Genomic DNA, 19492 nt, shown 5'->3' with positions numbered 1-19492 from the left:
ACATCAGGGATATGGGGCTGAGAAACTTTGTTCTCTAAAATCATACAGTCACAAATTTTCTGTTTGAAATCAAGCAGTGAGAATGGAACATCCCACTGTTGCTGGAGGTTTAATGCATGTTGATTACTTTGATACAGAGAAGCAGCCTCGATTTCCAACCTAGGTGCAAAGCTTCAGTTACTGGGGTTTTGGACATAACATTGTACAATTATCTTAATTATGTAGTTATCTATTATATAATTATCTAAAATTAGTTAACTTTGTAGTTTCCAAGTGGATTCTCAGTTCACTTCTCAGTCCAGGCTGTTGTTAACTCCTTCACTTACATCTGTGCTTACCTTGAACCTGTCAAAATACTGCTTCATTTAAATATCACCTGAACTCAACCACTTCCCATATCCTGTAATGACCTGGCTTTTTCCTTTGTTTGATGAGCGGCTCCACAGTTCCTCTGGTGTGTGCTCTCTCTTGCAGCAGCAAGTGAATAAACCTAACTATCCAACTACAGTTATGTTCTTAGTGGTCTTTATCAGACAGGCTTTTATAATTCTCCTTCCTTTCTAACTCTTTGTTTTCCCTGAAGTTAATAATTGCCTGACCTTTTCTTTCACTCGGTTTTCTATATACCTATCATGAATTCATCCCCCAAATTCTGAAAGACGTATACACCTTCTCTTAATACCTTAAACACATCAGGTGATTCCTCTGTCCCCACAGTTTTTTTCCCTTAAAGACACCCTCTTGAAGCACTTCTTCTTCTGGCTCCAAGTCTTACTGGTTGCTCCTCTGAGTTTCTCTTTTAAAATATGACAACCTCTGTTCTAACACCTATCTCAGGGCACCTGTTAGTTCTCAATGCATCTGCTTTCCTGACTCCTGCTTTTCTCCTTCCACCCCAGAAGGGTCCGTGTCTTGACATCTCTATTTCTCCAAAGTCTGTCGTGACACTCAAGAAACGTTCCACTGAGTGAATGAATAAAAGAATAAATAAGTGAATAAATGAATGAATGAATGAGTGGAATTTTTGTGCAGGAGAAGTGAGTTTAAGAGGAACGATATTACATTCCCATCTAGTCGCAAGGCTTAAGGGTGTCCTCAGGCTGTCTACAAGCCCCACGCCAGCTTGGAGCGGGGTCTCGAGGGAGGGAAGCAGCACCGAAAGCCCTCTGGGCCCAGGTCGCGGCTGCAGGAGCGGAGCCGGCTAAGCACAGCCTAGGTCAAGTCCGCGGCCACGAACCTGCCAGACGCCGCTCGAGGACTACAACTCCCAGAAGGCCGCGCGGCGGCGGAGCACGAGCCGTGGAGGATTCCGGACGCTGACGTCGGAGCCGTGCGGCTCAGGGAAGACGCTGGGCTAAGAGGTAAGTGTAGGAGGGGGGCTGAGGGTTGAGGGTGGAGGGCGGGAGCGACAGAGGAGCGGCCCTGAGGTTAGGTGGTACGGAGGTGGGGGTGAGGTAGAAGGACAGGGAATGGGTCTCAAATGAAGAGCGGGTAGCGGGGTGTCAGGGACCTCGAGCTTTGCTTCCTCTTCCCGCAGTGACCATGACGAAATTAGCGCAGTGGCTGTGGGGGCTGGCGCTCCTGGGCTCCACCTGGGCTGCTTTGACCACGGGAGCCCTGGGCCTGGAGCTGCCATTGTCTTGCCGGGAGGTCCTGTGGTCACTGCCCGCCTACTTGCTGGTGTCCGCCGGTTGCTATGCACTGGGTACTGTGGGCTATCGCGTGGCCACTTTTCACGACTGCGAGGACGCCGCCCGCGAGCTGCAGAGCCAGATCCAGGAGGCCCGAGACGACTTGGCCCGCAGGGGGATGCGCTTCTGACACCCTAACCTCATTCCCGCACGGACAGCCTGCTCTCCCCTCCCCCATTAAAGCGCAAGTTTATTTTCTAACTTTGGTTTGAGTATGGAGTGTGGATGATGGGAATTGGGGATTCTGTGTACCAGCTGTTGATAAGTGAGAGGTAGAAGAGCCACCTTCCTGAGGCTCTCTCAGCCTTTATCTTTGCATTCTGCTGGTACTTCCTCCTATTTGCTCCGAAGGAGGCAAAGACGCCCTTCTCAAGATCTCTCAGTATGGAAAAGTCATTTCACTTTCCTGGTCTTTTTAGCCCTGTTAGGAAGGACTTCTTGAAGCCTATTCTTCTTCATAACATCCAAGCTCTGTTCTTTCTAAGGCCTTCCTACGTCTTTACAACTTCTTGGTTCTTTCAGATACCTTTTCTGAGCCAACCCTACCAGCCCAAGAGTAACTGTGGATCAGACAGTTCCCGTCTACCCTTCACCAAACCAGGCAGGTTGACTATCCCTGAACAGAGAATGAGCCTTGATGGGCAAGGGGTAGGGAACAGTTTATTTTAAGGCACATTCTAAAGATTTCCCCCGACCTCCCAAATTAAAAAATAAAATCTTGAAAAAAAAAAAAGTGATTCATCTCCCAGGTTCCATCCAGTCTTCTAAGTAAAGCCCTTTCTTTAGTCCCTGGATTCTCAAAGCAGTTCTTTACCTTTACCACAACGCACTTCACCAGTGGAGGTGACCAGCAGGAAGAGCTGAAACAAGGTTTCTTTGGTAGTATGTTGGCATTAAGGTGCCCAGTGGTCAGGTGAACTCCCTCAGGTTTGTAGAAGTTGATAGTTCCTGTCTTGTTCCTGGGGGTATTTCCAGAAAAGCCAGAAGCGAATGAAGCTGGTGAGGATTCCTGGAAGGTTGGGCACCTGAAATCACAAGGGCTGCTATGAGGAGAGGAGCTGATTTTCCACCTCGTACACCTGTCACCCCGCCCCTGTTCTGCTTACCACAATGTAGGGATCTTTTAGTCGAAACCCATAGAACGTCCAGGAGGCAGAGGTGAGGAGGGTGGCAATGGTGAGTGAAAGGGAGAGACGTTGGGTCGATTTAGTACGAATGACCTTGGCCTGTGGGAAAGGATGAAGGACACTCCTAGCAAGGCACATAGTAAATCTCCCACCTTGCCTAAGAATTTCCTCAGAAAAAAAGTAAAACGTCCTCCCTGATCTTCTGTTACCCAACCTTTCCCTCCTGCCCCCCACTCACCCAACTCTACTGCCCCGTCTCCTTCCAGGATTTGGGTCTTTCCTTCCTCTGGAGTACAAGCTACAGTCTCTGGCTATGGGAGACTTATCTTCCTTTCCTCCCTGGACACCCCCACTCACCAAGTCAGCTAGTGGTGAGAGGTACATACTGATGGTGAAGACACTGCAGAAGAGGCCCAGCTGCTGAAGCCGGGTCTCAGTGTCGGGCACCAGGAGCCAAAAGTAGCCAAAACCCAGGACAAGGACCCCCAGCAGGGTTGCAGTCTGAAGGAGCACAGCATGCTGCAGAGGAGAGAGTAGCCTTAATTCTGGATGTACCAGGAGCCCTCTCTGACTCTGCTGCTGGAATTAATTCATCCTGCCCTCTCCCAAGCTCCAGTTGAGGAGCCAACCTTTTCCCAAGCCTCCAGTATTGCACTTGTTACATCCTCTTTCCCACCAGTGGCTTGAGCACATGTCTGATCCACGCACAACCCTGGAGGTTTCTAGGAGAGGGAAAGGTATCCTTTTTTGGTGAGCTTGCTACACAGAGTAGGAGCTTAATGCTTGTGTGAATGGGGAAGCAGAGCGGATCATCTCACTCTCAGCCACTGGCACTGACTTTGAAGGAACTATGGAGACAAGATCCCTTTCCACTCAGGTTGTTGGGCAGCAAGGCACCATCAGGCTAGGCAGAGCTACTAGCTTTGCCAGAATGGGGGACAATATGTGAGTCTCAGCAGGCTGGCTTCATGGCGGAAGGAGGACTGCAAGGCTGGAAGGGTCTTCCAGGAAAAGTTGGCAGTGCCAGCGTGTTATAGTCTTCTAGGAAACAGTGTTTGCCCTGCCAGCAAGGCAGGGCAGGGCATGCAGCAGAGGAAGGGGCTCTACCTTCCGATGGCAGTAGTGCAGATACACCAAGATATACAGGGTCTGAAGCACAGCACCCACGGCGTTGACGACGATTAGCGTCCAGTTTCCCTTCAGGGCCCCATAACTCAGCCAGCTCAGGTTGCTGCAGGGTGGAGGGGAGGGACATTGGCTCGCGGGGTTGAGTGTGAGCGGGGGACCCGAGGGGCCTCGTCCACATTCCTCCTCACCCCTCCCCAACCTCCCTCAGACAGGCTTTCCCGCCGCAGGCATCGCCCCTCTCACTTGACGTCCGTGGTGAGAAAGGGCAGGAACTGGACACTGTCCACACTCCGGGTCATCCGCATGTGCTTGAGGTCCGAGCTGTAACGGGGACCCGAAGGCAGGAGGGAGAGGTGGAAAGGGAGGACCAGGCTGCTGGGGCGTCGAAATCCCCGATGCCTGTCATCCTTTCTGGACAACTGCAGACCCCCGGCCCTACCCTCAGCACCCTGGCCTTCTCCCTCAGGTAAAGTGACCAGCCTTGCCCTTGTACCCCGGCCCTCTCGACCCGATTCCACTTTGACCCTAGGTTCCAGATGCAGCCTGGGGCTGCGGCCACGTCTCTGTCCCCTCTCTCTCCTTTCCTGACTTCCTGGTCCTGCCCCAGCCCAGCCCGTCCGCGCTCTCACAGGCCGGTGGAGAACATGCCGAGGGTGAAGAGCACGCAAGCTCCGGAAAGAAGCGAGTCGGCCAATCCGCCCGCCTCCATCCCTCCCCGAGTCGGATCCCGAGCTCGGCGCCTGCGGCCAGCTAGCAGGAACCGGAGCCCGCGACGCCGGAGCCCCGCCCCCTTGCGCCCCCGGCTCCGCCCCTGCGCGCTCGGCCATCCCCCCCGGAAACTGAACCGGAACCCGGCCCACCCCTAGAACTTCAAGCCGGAGCTCAGGCCCCGCCCCTGCGAGGGCCTGTTTCGACCCCACCGGCCCGCTGTCGGCTCGCAGGGTTTCTTGTGTTCCCGTTGCTCTCGGTTTTCTGGCCGGTCTCCTTCCTAAGGCTCCGCGGATTTATCCCCGGCATCAGCCGCTCCACACTCTCTGCTTACTCCTTGGATCACCCAGACCCCCAGCCTCAACTCACTTTCCCACAGGCCGCTAGCCTACGTGGTAGAACTCAAAAGCTTGCTACCCGGACTTCAACACGCTTTCACGGAGGGCCGCAGCTCAGAACTTCAGTTGCCTAGGGATTGGGAGATTTTTCGCTCTTTGCTGAAGCCTCTTTCCGGTCTCTTCCCTAAGTAACAGGGACTGCCAGGAATCACCAAGTCTTTGTGTGATGCCCTCCCCCTTCAGCCACACTGCCGGCTTTCTGTGACTTGGCCAATCCACTGGACAAACGTATATCACCGACCCCCCTAGTCCAACCAACTTGCTGCCGGGAACTTTCCCTCCCAGCCTCCCACACATCTCTGCTGGTGGGGCTGTGGGGCGAGCCGCATGCCTCAGCTGGCAGGCGTTCCGAGCGGCTGCCCTGACTCACCCAAGAGCCTGAGTACCAGAACAGTACGCCAAAGCCCAGCGCTGAGAGGGTGCGAGTGGGGCGGAGGTTGGACAGGAGGAACTTCCAGAGTAGGGTGCAGCCTAGGACCCCACTGCTGTGGGGAGAGACTGCTGTGGGGAGCACTCCTATCCTGGACAACCCTCAGAGGAGGAAACACCCCACCCTTGTGGGCTGGTGAGGGGCATGTATTCTTTTCAGAGAGAGGGGAAAAAACTCAAACCCAATTGCTACTGACATAGCACTGAGCCTAGCAGCAGCAGGGACTCAATGGTCATAAATTAGGATGGAAGGGCAGAAAAGCACGTCCAAAAAAACACATTGCTTTATTTTGAGACAAAGAACATTGTATAAAAAAACTCCAGTTGTAGAAATCAGCAGACACACATCTAGTTCATATACAGATTCTGTACTCGTGGGCCCTGCCCTTCAGGCTACAGTCAGTCTAGGCACAGACTCTGTGCACATGGGCACTGCCCTTACAGCTACACTCTAAGAACAGGTTGGCACAGCCCCCCTGCTGGCACAGCTCTGTGGAGTGATGCCCCAGGGTGGGAGAGGATGTAGTGCCTGGCTACAGTCCTCTCCGTGGCACCTCCACAGAGAACAGTCTCGGGGGAGATGCTGGGTCAGCCCAAGCATGTTGCCTCTCCTGTCCCTGGCTCCCAAGCAGGAAACTTGCTTTTCCTTCAGAGCCATCCTGGCTCTCTCTGGGAGGGACATCTTTGCCAAGCTCAGCGTCCATCCATGTAAGCCCAAGCCCCCTTCAGCTCGGCTCCCACAGTGCCCTTCTTAAGAGGCCATGTCCGCACAGCCCGTTTCTTTGGCGTAAGGGCAGGAATGAAGGGGAAAGGACTGTCCACTTCTTTGTCCATCCCTCTGAGGTGGAGGCGAGGATGGCACTGTCAGGCTTGCTGACCTCCTTTGGGTTGAAAGCTTTAATACTGACCCGTTTTGACGCTGCTGGGTGGCAGCTTGTGCACGTGGTAGGAGTGGTTCCCAGGACTAGGGCTTTGGGAGGGGCCCCAGGCAGGTGAGGGAGGCCCGCCCTGCCCCCTCAGCCCGGTTCCAGTTCTTACAGCGCATGCAGCATACACCTTCATAGGGTTTGCAGCAGCAGGAATGGCAGGAGCAGCACAGCCCAGGCGAGTGGGAAGAGGCGGGGGGCGGCACTGTGACCAATGCTATGTAGAACCTGCACCTCTGGGTCGTCTGCAAGGTAAGAGGGCAGAGACCCCCAAGGTGAGCGGCCCCCCTATTGGCACTGGCCCTCAGCCCAGCGAGGTTTCCCCTGCCCCTGACTGGCAAAAGAGCCACCTCCTGTACCCAACCTCTTCAAGCAGACCCCCTTTTGTGCCCCAGGCCCAATTTGCTCCAGCCACCTACCTGCTGGAAGCCTCTTCTCCTGTGCATTGGCATGGGCCTGAGGACTGTGAGCTGAAGGATAAGGATGGTCTTAGGTCAGGTGCTTGGTACACCAAGGAGGCAGAGGGGTGGGAATGCTGGGTGGGCTGGGCAGTGGGACTTCCCAACCATCCCAGATCACTAGACCAGGCCCAGAATAGAGATGGAGCAAGGAGGCCCACAAGGCTGTGACACTCACTGATTTTGCCATTGACGTTCACCTTCAACCTCAAGCACTGGTCTTCCTGGTAGTGGATGGGTTTGGCTACAAAATAAATCCAGAGAGTGATAAGGAAGGAAACTTTTTTGGAAGAAAATATAAGCGTAAATACCTCTGACCCTGCTTTCTCAGTCCCTACTCATTTTAATCCCTCTCTTCCCTCTAATCTTTGATTCTCACCTTCCTTAGTTTTTGCCCACTTTCTGCCCCAAGTTCAGTGCAAGCTCCCATTCTTGGGAATAACCCCTGACTTTGGAGGTGGTGGTAAAAAGAACATAGACACTGTCCCCTCCCTACAGCCCATCCTCCACTCCCCCCAACCTGAAGTTGGGGGCAACCTGCACAATATGTTCCCCTTACCCGGCCACTTTGTCCTCGCCCTGCCTAAGCCCCACTGACAGGGTGAGGCCTGGATTCATTCTGTACAAAGCTGATCTCACAACTTGTAAAATCCACCAGTGGCTCTCCACTGCCCTCAGGATAAAGTCCAAACTCCTTAGCACTTCTTAGGCCCCCAAGCTCTACCCTGTCTACTTCTCCAAGCTCCTATCTCCCCACTTCCAAGTGTCCCTCCTGTTCCAGTCAGTCTGAACCATATGAAGTTCCCTGAAGATGTCATGCTCTCTTTGCACACGTCCCCTTGTTTGGCCAGCTCCTCTGTCTGTCCTGAACTCTTGGGTCATCTTCCCCAGGAAGCCTTCTCTGAGGTGCGCCCCCCACCCCAGACTAGCAGGTACTCAAGTCATTTCCGCAGGGCCCCTGAGCTCATATCTACCATATCACCCTGTTCTAATGGTCTGTTAATCTATGTATGTCCCTTTCCAGGTTCCTGGAGGACAGGGACTCTGTAATGTTTTATTTATCTCTGCGCCTATAGTGCCAAGCAGAGTGCCCAGGACACAGTAGAAGCTCACTCCACATTTGTAATGGGAATGAACGAAAACAGACTTCAGGATTGGAAGGGGCCGTGTGCTGCTTGCCTTCCCACTAAGCATGTACTGAAGCATGTACATCATGCCAGGTGTGTCCCCCCAGTGTATGCACCTGTGTGCATGCCTCCCGGGCACTCACAGATGTAGTAGTAGCTGTGTCCCTCTTTGAACTCCTTGCCCAGGGTAAAGGGTGTGAAGCGCTGGAACTTCTCAGACAGCTTCTCTGGGCCATGCCTGGCACTGGGCTGGTTGCACTGCCAGCGGACCTGGTCCTTGGATTGGGGTTGGCACAGTTGGTACTGCTCGCGCTCCACCAGGTACAGTGTGTACCGCTCCATGGCAGCATCTGCCACAGACTCATCCTCATAATGAGGACAGATGATGTCCAGGTAGTCATTTAACTGCACGTGTACTGTGTAGTCCTCATTCCGAAACCTGGGCATGCGCAGAGGTAGAGAAAGCTGGTGGTCACTCAGAAGCCAGGCCAGAGCCTTGAGCTTCCAAATGTTTACATGACCCCTCACATTTCATACTGGACCACCGCCCCCACCAAAGATTTTTTAAAACTCTCAACTTCCAGTATTTAATTTACTGATCTTGATCTCTTTGTTTTTTGGGTTTGTTTTTTTTTTTTTTGCGGTACGCGGGCCTCTCACTGTTGTGGCCTCTCCCACTGCGGAGCACAGGCTCCGGACGCGCAGGCTCAGCGGCCATGGCTCACGGGCCCAGCCGCTCCGCGGCATGTGGGATCTTCCCGGACCAGGGCACGAACCCGTGTCCCCTGCATCGGCAGGCGGACTCTCAACCACTGCGCCACCAGGGAAGCCCTGTTCTTGATCTCTTAAATATCTTTCCACCATCTCCAAACATTCCATCGTCTGCCACTAATCCTCTAAATAGCACCCACTTAGTATCTTTCAGGTATCAAGGCACTTCCCATAACCTCCCTGATATTTACCTAAGGATAGGCTTCTAAATATTTCCTCTGCTCACTCTTCTACCTATAAATATTTCCCCAACTCTATTCTACCACTTGCTCCTTTAACTGCTATTAGACCTCAATCTGAGAACCTACTGGCCCATTCTATAATCAAGACCCACATAACCCCTTCTCTTTCCCATGCTAGTACTCGGCGTCCAACAATCTGTCTTCACTTCTCTTACTCCTCTCATTTTTCCCCTTGACCCACTGAGTATGTCTCACATTGTTCAACTTCACTTTTCCCCCAACACCCAGGACATCCATGCCCACAGATAATGTCCAGTCCTTTTGAGTTAAATTGCTTTAATCAATTCATCCAGTGCCCTCAAATCTCCCCTTCTAGCTACTCAAATCTATGCTCAGCTCTCCTTGTCCACTTCTCTCAAAGCACCCCAAAACCTCTCTGTCCCTTTATCTCCAAAAGTCGTACTTTCACCTCTTGTGAAATGAGCTCCAGAAATGCTGGAGTTCTCAGATCTGAGAAGGCCTCTCCCCTCCCTCTTCCCAAGATGGAGACAGCTCCCCTCCCCCAGCCCATTCCCCCCAGGCTCCAAAGGCTCCAGCCGGACTGCCCACCGACCCCTCCCCCGCAGCTCTAGACACCTGGCTCCAGTCTAGGTGGGGTCCTAGTAGGGGAAAAAGTGCCTCCCCACCTCCCTCTCCAAGCCGGTCAGCTTCTCTGAATTCCACCAACCACTGCCAGCTAGAGACTCAGCAGAGTTGGCTGCCAACTTGCTTCAAACCAAAGCCAGGGGCATGGGTGGTGGGGAGAGGGGCAGGGGTTAGGGCAAGAGGCCTCTGAGGTGGGCACCCACTGCCCAGTCAGCATGACCCTTAAGAGGCCTGGCTCTGCAGGAGCGTGCCAGTGCTCCAGCTAGGCTTACCAAGGCCCCTCCCCCACCCTGGGGAAAAGAGAGAGAGGAGAGAGAGAGAGAGAGAGAGAGAGGGAGGGAGGGAGGAGGCGCAGAGAGAGGCTTTTAAAATTCCTCTCTGGAGAGATAAACATAGAAGCCATTTCAGAACAGGTATTTCAGCTCTGGGTCTGGCGTCTTTCCTCCATTCCCATGACGGGCACTGACTCATTCTTCATCTACCTCTGCCACCCACCCCAGCATTCATGAGAACCTGTGAAAATTCCCCTTGTCAAATGTGGACAGCCCCCAGGACCCCAGGATGGCCCAGTGCCCACTTGCTCTGGGCACTGTCCTCCAGGCAAAGGGAGCTGACAGATCTGAATGGGTGGGGTACCTGCCCCTCTAGCACCAAGGAGGCCAGGGTGCAGCTCACAGTGGCACTGCCCTTCTTCCCATGCTGCCCCCTGACTGGGGCCTGGAGATTCCAGGGCTGATGCCCACTGCCCTGAGTCACCCATGCCAGCCTAATACCCACCCAGCTCATTACCACCTCGTCTTTGCCCTCAAGCTGGGCCTGGCTTAGCTGCTTGTGGCCTCCACTCTGGGCTGGCTTTCTCTTTAGTCCTGGGTATGATAGTGTGTGTGTGTGTGTGTGTGTGTGTGTGTGTGTGTGTCCAGATGGACAGGGCAGAAGCTGTGCTTGGTGGGTGTGCCCATCACCCCCCTCCTGGGGGTACAATCTGCTCCACTTAGCACTCCTTTGACTCTTGCTCTCCATCTGGGAAAGGGGGGCAGCGGCGTCAGGGAAGGCGGGGAAGGGGGGGCAAGGAAGAGGCTCCTTCCTGAAAGAGAGGAAACCTGGGAGCTTGGGAACGGAAAAGGCCAGGGTCCCCCCCTCCCTACTCCTGGCTTCCTGTCCCCTCCTCCTCCTTCAGCCAACACCTGGCACGGGCATAAACAGGGACTTTGCTCTCTCCCTCTAGGACAAGATTGGGTCAAAGAAGCAAAGAACAGAGAGCAAGGAGTGAGGTGGGGGAGGGCTGACTGCACTGCCCCGTCAGGCGGCCAATGGGCAAGAGGGCATTGCCTTCTGGGGTTGGCAGCTGGCTGTCTCCTCCCTGCCCAACACGCCACAGACGACAGACCCCCTACCAGGCAATGCTGCCACAGGGTCAAGAGGAAACTGGCACAATCTATTTCTCAAGGGGAGTGGGGGGTAGGTCTGCTAGGGCTGCCGGTGGCTGGGCTGAGTGAAGTGTTTTTCACCCCCGACCCCAAGGTGTCCAGCCCTCCTCTCCTGACTCCACCTTACCCCCCTCTCCCGTTTTCCTGCAAATATTGTTCCCATAACTTCAGAAAACTCAAGAACAAAGAACAAAGGGTCCGATGGAGCTTCTCCCTCCCCATACCATTTGCCTCACAGCCCTAAATCTGCCCCGGAGAAATTAACTCCTTCCTGCCCAGAGCCCTTTGTAACCCTTTTAACCCCTTCCTGTCCTCTGGAACCTTTCCCACGACCTCGCTCTCCCCTTCTCTTCAGTTTTACTACCTGAACCTCAGATACCCTCAAGCCTACCCACACACAGCATATGCCTCATTCATGCCACCTCTAAAGACTCTTGAGGGGGGAGGGCTTTCCAGGGTGACCTTAAATACAGAATGAACACTTAATGCTGGCAGCCCAGGTCCCTCCGGAAGGGTCCTTCCAGGATTACAATAAGCATTCTGCTTACTCCGGACGTCAAGACCTGTCAGTGTGGGCAGATGCCCAAGTAACACACAAGGAGAGGCACAGAGGCTTTCTCAGTGGAAGGGCCTAGAACAAGAGCCCTGGCGGTCAGACAGAGTGGCCCCTGCTAAAGGCAGGAACTGTTCAACGCGGGTCCCTCACTTCGGAGTAACAGGGGTGCCAGAAGGAAGGAAAAGAGAGGCAGTGGCAGTGCCTGTGCAAGCCGATGCGGGCAGCGTCCTGCCCTGGGGTGGGGTACTCCCAGCTATGCGGGAGAAGAAAGTCTGTGGGATCCCTCCCGCCTCCGGTCACCTCCCCGAGACTCAGGTTAGGGGCTAGCCGGGACAGTTAACCTGGAGGGGGGAGCAGTGCCAACCGGGCGCCCAGGCTGTCGGCCGGAGACTCGGGGCTTACTTGGGGTTTGAACTGTTCCAGAAGACGGTGTGGCGGTCAGCAGCGGCCAGACTGCAGCACAGACCCAAGAGAGGGGCCCAGAGGAACTCCATAGCGCGGGGCCGGGCCAGGCCGGGCGGGGACGAGGGTCTCCTCCGGGTCTGGGTTCCCGCAGGCTTTCTCCGCGGCGCGCTCAGCACAGTGCTCACAGCTCTGGGCCCTCCCCGCCGCGACTCCGCCTTTTGGGCCGGCGCCGCCCGACACCCCGCCCCGCCCCCGCCCCGCCCGGCGCGCGGCTGCCCTGGGCCTGGGGGCTGGGGAGGTGGAGGAGGGGAGGGCAGGGGGGAGGGGAGGAGAGGGGAGCAAAGCGCGCACCGACAAATCTGCTCAGCGCTGTGTGTTTGCTCACTCGTGGATACGCGTGCAGCTTTGTGGGCCTGTGCTGGCTGGCGGGTCTGTGTCCCCCGCCCAGTCTCGTGCGGGAGAAGGGAACGAACTCCACGTGCGGGTCTGCTAACCAGCGGGTGCGGGACCCGGCTGGCGGGCGCCGTGCGCCGATCTTGAAGGGTGCGAGGTTGTTGATAGGTCCCGCACCTTTCCCGAGTCTTGCACACCCAGGCTCGGGCGCCCGCGTTTCCACACTCTCCTCCTACCCACCCCCTTCCTGGACTCTGCGCTCGGCTGCCCCTCCCCACACACGCTGCTGTTTGTTTTTGTTGGGTTTGTCAATGTTGTCTTTGTTTGGGAGGTTGTGTCATCGCCTAGATGCCGGGAATAAAGTGCAACCCTGTGTGTGATCAAGTGTGTAACGTGTGCGGCCGGGGCTTAGGGCTCCTCTGTCCGTCAGTGCCTGTGAGAGGGAGGAAGACTCGGGATTCTGGGCCCGCGAGGGGGTTCGCTCTTGTTTCTAAGGCTCCAAAGGGCACTAATGACCTGTGTGTGAGTGTGTGCTAACACGTGTGTACCGTGCGAACAGGCTTTGAATATGGACTGTGAGAATCTGGGCCTGAAGGGTGACAAACTGTAACCACACATGTGCATCTGGCATGTGTAAATACGTGTGATGGCGCGCAAGTGTGAAAGCATTTGTGAGTAGTATCACAGCCGCGTGTGGGGAAGCGTGTGAAACTTTGACGTACGTATGCTAATGTTTGTGAACAGTGTGTGAAGAGGAGGGGAAACATGCACAGGAGAGCAACGTCTGGGGGCTGGGGGCTGAAGGCGGGGAGGGGGTTTTTGTGCAGCGTCCCAGACTAGGCGACTGGGTCTGGCCCAGTTTGGGCTGGGTCTCCCAGTCAGTCAGGCCCCAGTATCCAGCTCGCCACCCCGCACCCCGAGCAGTGTAAACAAACCCGCTGGAATTCGCCTCTCGGGGCTCCTCTCCCCGCCAGGATCTGCACCGTCTGGGGCAGGGGTTGGCGGGTGAGTGTCTGCCTCCCAGATCTTGGGGCGGAGAGGGCGGGCAGGTGTTTGATCAGGTTCGTGTGTGTGTGTGTGTGTGTGTGTGTGTGTGTGTGTGTGTGTGTGTCTGGAGCTGGAAGTCCTAATGCTGTATGACTGCGTGCGTTTGGTGATTCATGTGTGTGTGTATGACTGCGTGCGTTTGGTGATTCATGTGTGTAATTGTGTGGCTGTTTGCATGCCCGTCCGGAGTTGATTTTGCGAGTCTGTACACACCCCTGGCCAGCCGTTCCAAGCGGCTGAGCAACGCGGGAAGCCGCAGACCCGGGGCCCCTTTGAGGCTCGAACCCAGCTTCCCCGGTTCCCAGGCTGTTTCATCCTCCTCTTTTACGGCCAGGCCTGGCCACAGCCCCTGTAATTACGCGGGGCCGGGACGCAGCTGCTAGTCCGGCGCTGGCCCCGCCGGGGAGGAGCCTGGGACGGCGGAGGGCCTGGGCCGGCCCTACCCCGTGGGGGACGCAAGTTGCTAGAGGCCCTACTCAGCCGGATTCCGCCGCGCGTAGGATAAATATTTACCCCGCGCGAACTAGGGGCTTGGCTCGGTAACCTGGCGGCCGGGTCCCGGCCAGGCGTTGCGCACGGCCCCTACCACCACCCCCTCGCGCGCACCTGCCCCCAGGCGACGTGCCCGGCCCCGCGTTTACGCGAGGTGCAGCCCGCCCCTCCCGCCGGGGCCGAAGTCTACCCGCCGAACCAGCCCCAGGGCGGCGCCTCACGCCCGTTTTGCTCACCTGGGAGGGCACCTGGGTGTCGGCCACCCACGTGTCCCAGGCGAGATTACCCCATCCCTCTGCTCGTGTCCCATAGAATCGAAGTCCCACGAGGGCAGGGAGTTTTGCTGGTTCACTGCTGTATTGCCAGCGCCTGGCACAGCACCCAGCACGCGTAGTAGGTGGTCAAGAAATCTTTGTTGAGTGAGAGAAATCACTGTTCAGTGTTACTTCTGCGGTACGTACTGCTCTGAAAAGAAACCGGAAGGGTTAGAGAAGGAAGGGGTGATGGTAGTTCTTCAGAGAGGGTGGCCCAGGATTGCCCCCTGGAGGAGACAGTTTGGGGCACGTTCCCCCGTTTCTTTGACCGCCGGGATTTCTGGGCGGGAAAGTGTGGGGTCCCCTGGGCTGCGCCGCTCGGGCCGGGCAGGTTCGGGCTCGCTCGGCCCAGCCCGGCGGGGCCATGTCCGTTCCCGTCCTGCCTGCGTGTAGGGCTGGAGCAAGCCGGGTGGAGAAGAGGTGGGGGGAAATTCTGGGCACGAACGGGACGCGGAGCCCTCTTTCCCCAGCTTGGCACTGTCCCCAGCATTCTCTCTGAAGGCTTGGAGCTCAATCACTCTTCTCCTATCCTAGTATTTGTGCGTATGGGGATCTTTCGTCCGAACTAATGGGACACCTCTAGACCCCAGCTGTTGTGATGAGCACCTAAGGTAAGGGTGCGTCTAGGATAAAATCCCTGTCCTTGATTAGCCCTCAGACCAGTAGGGGAAATAGAGAAGCCACCATTTATACAATAGACTTGCTACGAGGAAAAGCCGAGATTGCAGACCCACGACCTCCCTCGCGCTGCCTGGACACTCCGACAGCCGCTGCGACTCCTGGTGGACCAGGAGGAGAGCTGCAGGTACTGAGAGACCCAGACCGAGACCGCAGAAGGGACTTTGGCTCGGAGACTCGACCTGCAAACCAGCTCAGCCCCGTGCCTTCCCCCATCCCAGCCCCCAGCCTGCCCAGGCGGGTCTTGTCTTGGTTCTTGCTTTGGGCTACCTCTCACCACAAAGTTGTGCGCCTGTGTTGGCTCTCAGCATCGCCACCCTCAGGCAAACATCTGTGCTCAGTGGCGGGAGCCGTCTGAGGTGTCTGTCTGTCTGCCTGCCTGTCTGGGAAATTCCCCTCATGAGTCCTTTCTGGAAATTCCTCGGGGACAGGATTAACCCTCTGAGGGCCGTGGGGGAGGCCCAGCCTCTGGAGGTAGGTGCTGTCCACCTGTGGGGCACTGTTGGCCTGGAGGTACCATTCCCAGTCTGGACCGTGCAGAGCTACTCGGTTGCTACTGCCTTGCTGAGCGCCCTGTGGTTTGGGGTGGGGAAGGCCAGAACCACAAGGCCCTGGGACACAGCCAACCTGGCACAGCCTCTAAGGGCATCACTGGGCAGTGGGATGAGGCAGGGCGCAGAGGAGGTGATACAGAGCTTGAAGCAGTCTCTGCTCCTCTCCCTATGTCATTATGAAAAATGAAGTGTATGTTTCCCATTTTATTAGTAATGTGTGTATATTTTTCACAAGTTGAACAAGAGAACAGGAGAATAAAGGGGAACCATCAGCTACTGTGAACATCTTCAACCCTTCCCTGGCAGCTTTTTGTTTGTAAGGTTTTGTTTGCTTGCTTTTAGATATTGTGTTAAATATGACTCATTTCTATCTTGTAATTCTTTTTTCTCCTTTAACTTTACGACAGAAGATATTTTCATGTATACACTCTTTGTAAACAATATTAAAAAATATTTTTAAAATTTATTTGTTGTGATTGTTTATGAGATATTTCTCTCTCTATATATTTTTAATTAATTTATTTTTGGCTGTGTTGGGTCTTCATTGCTGCGCACGGGCTTTCTCTAGTTGCGACGAGCGGGGGCTACTCTTCTCTGCGGTGCGAGGGCTTCTCACTGCGGTGGCTTCTCTTGTTGCGGAGCATGGGCTCCGCAACAAGAGAAGCCACCGCAGTGAGAAGCCCTCTGCAACAAGAGAAGCCACCGTAATGAGAAGCCCGCGCACCGCAAGGAAGAGTAGCCCCCGCTCGCTGCAACCAGAGAAAGCCCGCGCACAGCAACGAAGACCCAACGCAGCCAAAAATAAAAATAAATAAATTTATTAAAAAAAAAAAAGAAGGATGGGACCGTGGTTTCTGCACAGAAAACACCAGAAGGTGTTTGTTAATGATGCCACCAAAACTTAATCACTTATATCAAATACTGTACTGGGAGGTGCTGGGGGCTCTGAAATATACCCTTGTCCTAAAGGAATCTAATGTGCTTGCAAATATGTACTGAGAATATAAAATAAGAATTATAATAGTGGTATAAGTGGAACAACAGGCTGTGGGCTCACAGAGGAAGGAGGGTTTATTTGGGGTCAGGAATGCTTCACAAAGGAGGGGATATATATGTTTTTTCCTCTGCCTGCTTTTGAGTCTGCCAACATAGCTGACTCAGGAGGAGATATTTGAAATGGGTTTTGGAGGATAAGTAGGCATTCATATTCGGGGATGAGGGGAAAAAAACACAAGTAGAGGGGTTAGGGTGTGTGCAGCGAATACTCTGGTGTAGCTAAAATTACAGAATGGGTCTGGGGGAGTGGCAAGAGATGAAAGCAGAAGGAGGTTTGGGGGCCATGTTGCCAAGGGTCTTGACTGCCATGCTCAGGATTTTGAACATTATTCTGTAGCCCATAGATGCTTAAGTAGGAAACATAATCAGATTTGTATTTTAGAAAAATCACTGTGGGTAACAATGTGGGTAGAAGAGGGAGCTCAGAGGTAGGGGGGCTGGTTAGGCCTGAGCTGCAGGAGTTCTGGTGGGAGTGAGACGGGCCTGAAGCTGAGGAGCAGCAGAGGGGGGAGAACAGAGGACAGATTTGACAGAGTTGGGTGGGAGCTGAGCCATGGGCAGGAGACTGGGAAGGCTTGGTGGGCAGAGGTGCCATTTACATAGAGGAAATGGAGGCGAGGAACAGACCCAGGAAGGGTAAACAAAGAGGACAGTTTTGGACATTGTATCAATTAGGAGTGATTTTGGCTGCAAATAACAGAATACCCAACTACTAGTGGTTTAAGCAAGAGGTTTTATGTTTCCCCCAACACAAAGCCCTCTGATGTGGGACAGCAGCTCGACAGTGTCGTCAAAGACCCAGTGCTGTCCGCCTCTCTGCTCTGCTGTCCTCATGACTCTGGTTACAAGATGGCTGATTGTACAAGAGCTACATTCAAGCTGCAGGAGCCACAGGAAGAAGGGATGGGAGCAAGAGGGTTTCTCCTCCTAAGGGTCTCTTTCTATCTGGTAAGAAAATCTTTCCTAGCAGCTTCCTAGACAACTTACTCTCGGGAGAAAACTGGTTCAGTGTCCATGGCTACAGCAGCATTTGTGCAGGAGAAGGGACAGTTCTGGAGGGCTGGGGCTGGGCCTGGGACCCTCCTCCCTCAAATGGGATCTGCTCTGTTCCCCAAAGAAACAGGAGTCTTGTTAGACAGGGAGCAGGATAAGCACTGAACGGTGCCTGTGCAGACATGTTGCATTTGAAGAATCAGTGGGATTTCCAGGTGGAGGTGTCTGAGGGAGGCAGTTGGGGATGGGAGCCAGGAATCGTTTCCCTGTGATTTTGACTGGGGAGAAATCCTTCCTTCCCAGCTACCCAGCCTTGGTCCTCTGGTCCTCCAGGGTAGAACAGCTGTGTGAGGGTGGGCGGGAAGACATTTACTCTCAGTGCAGCTGATAAACCTCTTTTCCACTTCCCTGTCCCCCTCCCCCTAATCTCTCACTATAACACAGTGTAAAAGCAGGAATTTAGACACTTTTATTTCACAGACATTACTTTTACATAACTTTTTTTTCCTAATTACAGAAGGAATACATGATCAATGCAGAAAACTTGGAGAAGCACAAATGAAGAAAGAAAAAAAATCACCCAAAGAAGTTAAATCTCAGAAGCAAGCACAATTCACAGTTCTTTTCCCCATGGCTCTGGAATTTTTTATGGTCAATATCTTTGAGAGGTTACAGTTCAATGCCCATGTTACGGCCAGCTCGGAATCCCTTACATTTGTGTAACATTTTACACTCTTCCAGTGTTTTCAGCTGTGTATTTGATCACGTACTATTTCATCTTTATAGACTCCTACACATTTTGAGGTGGGCAAAAGCAGGAATTATGCCCTCACTGATTAGACATGATGGTATTCAGGACTCAGACGGTTAGCCTCAGCCTCGGTGGGGCTTGGGTCCACAGCACCTTATTCTTTCCACACCTCACTGCCCAACTCTCCTGGGTATAAAGGAAAGACCTGGGCCCAAAGTGCTGAATTTGCTGTGGGCAAATGGGGGAGTGTGTATGGAGAAGGGAAAGGAAGGGGGTGAAGAGGGGGCAGTTCCTTCCCTCACCAGAGCCCTTGAGGGAGAGGGAGGAGAGGGTCTGGGGAGGTGGGACGGGAGGGACCTGAGGGGGTTTGTGGGTCAGGCTTGTGAGATGCAGTCTTCCAGCGCTGAAGCCTGCCCTGACCCGTCCCTGCAGGCAGTAGATGTCCAGATAATGGCTTACTTTCCACTTCACCAAATATTTTTTGAGGTCAGTTTGTTCATTAGGCACTGCAGGGAAGGCCAGATAAGGCAACCTGTGAGCAGGAGAGAGAGTGGTGCTGTGAGAGCTGGGTCTGAGTCCCAGATATGGAAACTTGGGAAAGGCATTTTTCGTCTCAGAGCCTCCACTGTTTCCATCTGTAAGATGGGGGCAAGGCTACTTTCTTCCTGGAATTATTATATGGATCAAAGGAAATAGCTGCTGTGAGGGGCCTGGTGCTAAGCCTGGGGGAGAAGACTGTCAGGAAGGACTGGTGTATATTTCTCTTTACCTGGGCCTGACCTCCTGGACTGACTGGGGGTAAATGTGCTGACACTGGGAATGAGGAAGGGGAGTCTTCGGGATACAGGGAAGGTGATGGAGGAGGAGCCTTAGGAACACAAATATTTGTTCCTCCAGGTAGTACTTGATAAATGCCCCAGGGACAAGGCAGCCAAGAGCTCGGAGGTGCAGTGGGGGCAGAGATGAATGGGGGAAATCCTTTTGAGGGTTCCCCAGGTAGGGATGGTGGGTAAGGGCATTCCATGCCCAGAGGGAAGGTGCAGGCCTTTCTCCCCTGACTGCAGGGGCGAGGGGAAGGAGATGGGGAGAGGATCTACTCCCACCACGTTCCTTATTGCCCCCCAGGCTCCATCTAGTACCCTCCATCACACTCTCCATCCACTAACTGTGGGCCAGGCACTGCTGGGTCCTGGAGATCCCGAGCTGGGTCTTAAAGAGGAGTAGGAATTGATGAAG

At 54.3% G+C, this 19492-nt stretch overlaps 3 protein-coding genes across 10 annotated transcripts; 1 reads left to right on the top strand and 2 right to left on the bottom strand.

Moving 5' to 3' along the window:
- Positions 1 to 1213: 1213 nt before the first annotated feature.
- Positions 1214 to 1892, top strand: DPM3 (dolichyl-phosphate mannosyltransferase subunit 3, regulatory). The gene is made up of 2 exons (XM_067728049.1): positions 1214 to 1361; positions 1538 to 1892. Exon 2 carries the CDS (start codon positions 1543 to 1545, stop codon positions 1819 to 1821), a length of 279 nt encoding a protein of 92 aa, XP_067584150.1. The 5' UTR covers positions 1214 to 1361; positions 1538 to 1542; the 3' UTR covers positions 1822 to 1892.
- A 439-nt stretch (positions 1893 to 2331) lies between these two features.
- SLC50A1 (solute carrier family 50 member 1) lies at positions 2332 to 5349 on the bottom strand. 5 transcript variants are annotated; one of them, XM_067728048.1, is made up of 6 exons: positions 4576 to 5349; positions 4176 to 4267; positions 3926 to 4049; positions 3176 to 3337; positions 2798 to 2917; positions 2332 to 2716 (listed from the first exon to the last, which is right to left on the bottom strand). In XM_067728048.1, the coding sequence occupies exons 1-6, from the start codon at positions 4771 to 4773 to the stop codon at positions 2615 to 2617; spliced, it is 798 nt and encodes a 265-aa protein (XP_067584149.1). In that variant the 5' UTR covers positions 4774 to 5349; the 3' UTR covers positions 2332 to 2614. The 5 variants fall into 5 exon arrangements, with proteins under 5 accessions (XP_067584149.1, XP_067584146.1, XP_067584145.1 ...); XM_067728045.1 differs by having other exon boundaries at positions 4190 to 4267; positions 5072 to 5337; XM_067728044.1 differs by having other exon boundaries at positions 4190 to 4267; positions 5024 to 5334.
- A 401-nt stretch (positions 5350 to 5750) lies between these two features.
- Positions 5751 to 14593, bottom strand: EFNA1 (ephrin A1). Of its 4 annotated transcripts, none has more exons than XM_067728040.1 (5): positions 14147 to 14593; positions 11976 to 12513; positions 8136 to 8431; positions 6827 to 7109; positions 5751 to 6652 (listed from the first exon to the last, which is right to left on the bottom strand). In XM_067728040.1, the coding sequence occupies exons 2-5, from the start codon at positions 12065 to 12067 to the stop codon at positions 6625 to 6627; spliced, it is 699 nt and encodes a 232-aa protein (XP_067584141.1). In that variant the 5' UTR covers positions 12068 to 12513; positions 14147 to 14593; the 3' UTR covers positions 5751 to 6624. The 4 variants fall into 4 exon arrangements, with proteins under 4 accessions (XP_067584141.1, XP_067584143.1, XP_067584142.1 ...); XM_067728042.1 differs by lacking the exon at positions 11976 to 12513 and having other exon boundaries at positions 6827 to 6877; positions 7044 to 7109; positions 14147 to 14573; XM_067728041.1 differs by lacking the exon at positions 14147 to 14593 and having other exon boundaries at positions 6827 to 6877; positions 7044 to 7109; positions 11976 to 12621.
- Between the last annotated feature and the right edge of the window lie 4899 nt (positions 14594 to 19492).

Source organism: Pseudorca crassidens, chromosome 2 (genome assembly GCF_039906515.1).
Source record: "Pseudorca crassidens isolate mPseCra1 chromosome 2, mPseCra1.hap1, whole genome shotgun sequence".
Lineage (NCBI taxonomy): Eukaryota > Metazoa > Chordata > Mammalia > Artiodactyla > Delphinidae > Pseudorca > Pseudorca crassidens.
Note: the sequence above shows the minus strand (reverse complement) of the source record. Positions and strands in the feature narration are given on the sequence as shown.

Coding starts and splice junctions, on each gene's coding strand:
- DPM3 (XM_067728049.1), top strand. CDS start 1,543: ATGACGAAATTAGCGCAGTGGCTGTGGGGGCTGGCGCTCCTGGGCTCC.
- SLC50A1 (XM_067728048.1), bottom strand. CDS start 4,773: ATGGCCGAGCGCGCAGGGGCGGAGCCGGGGGCGCAAGGGGGCGGGGCT. Junction 2,918..3,175: donor TCTCACCACTAGCTGACTTG/GTGAGTGGGGGT, acceptor CCTTTCCCACAG/GCCAAGGTCATTCGTACTAA. Junction 2,717..2,797: donor TAAAAGATCCCTACATTGTG/GTAAGCAGAACA, acceptor TTGTGATTTCAG/GTGCCCAACCTTCCAGGAAT.
- EFNA1 (XM_067728040.1), bottom strand. CDS start 12,067: ATGGAGTTCCTCTGGGCCCCTCTCTTGGGTCTGTGCTGCAGTCTGGCC. Junction 8,432..11,975: donor TGGAACAGTTCAAACCCCAA/GTAAGCCCCGAG, acceptor GCGCATGCCCAG/GTTTCGGAATGAGGACTACA. Junction 7,110..8,135: donor ACACAGCTACTACTACATCT/GTGAGTGCCCGG, acceptor TTTATTTTGTAG/CCAAACCCATCCACTACCAG.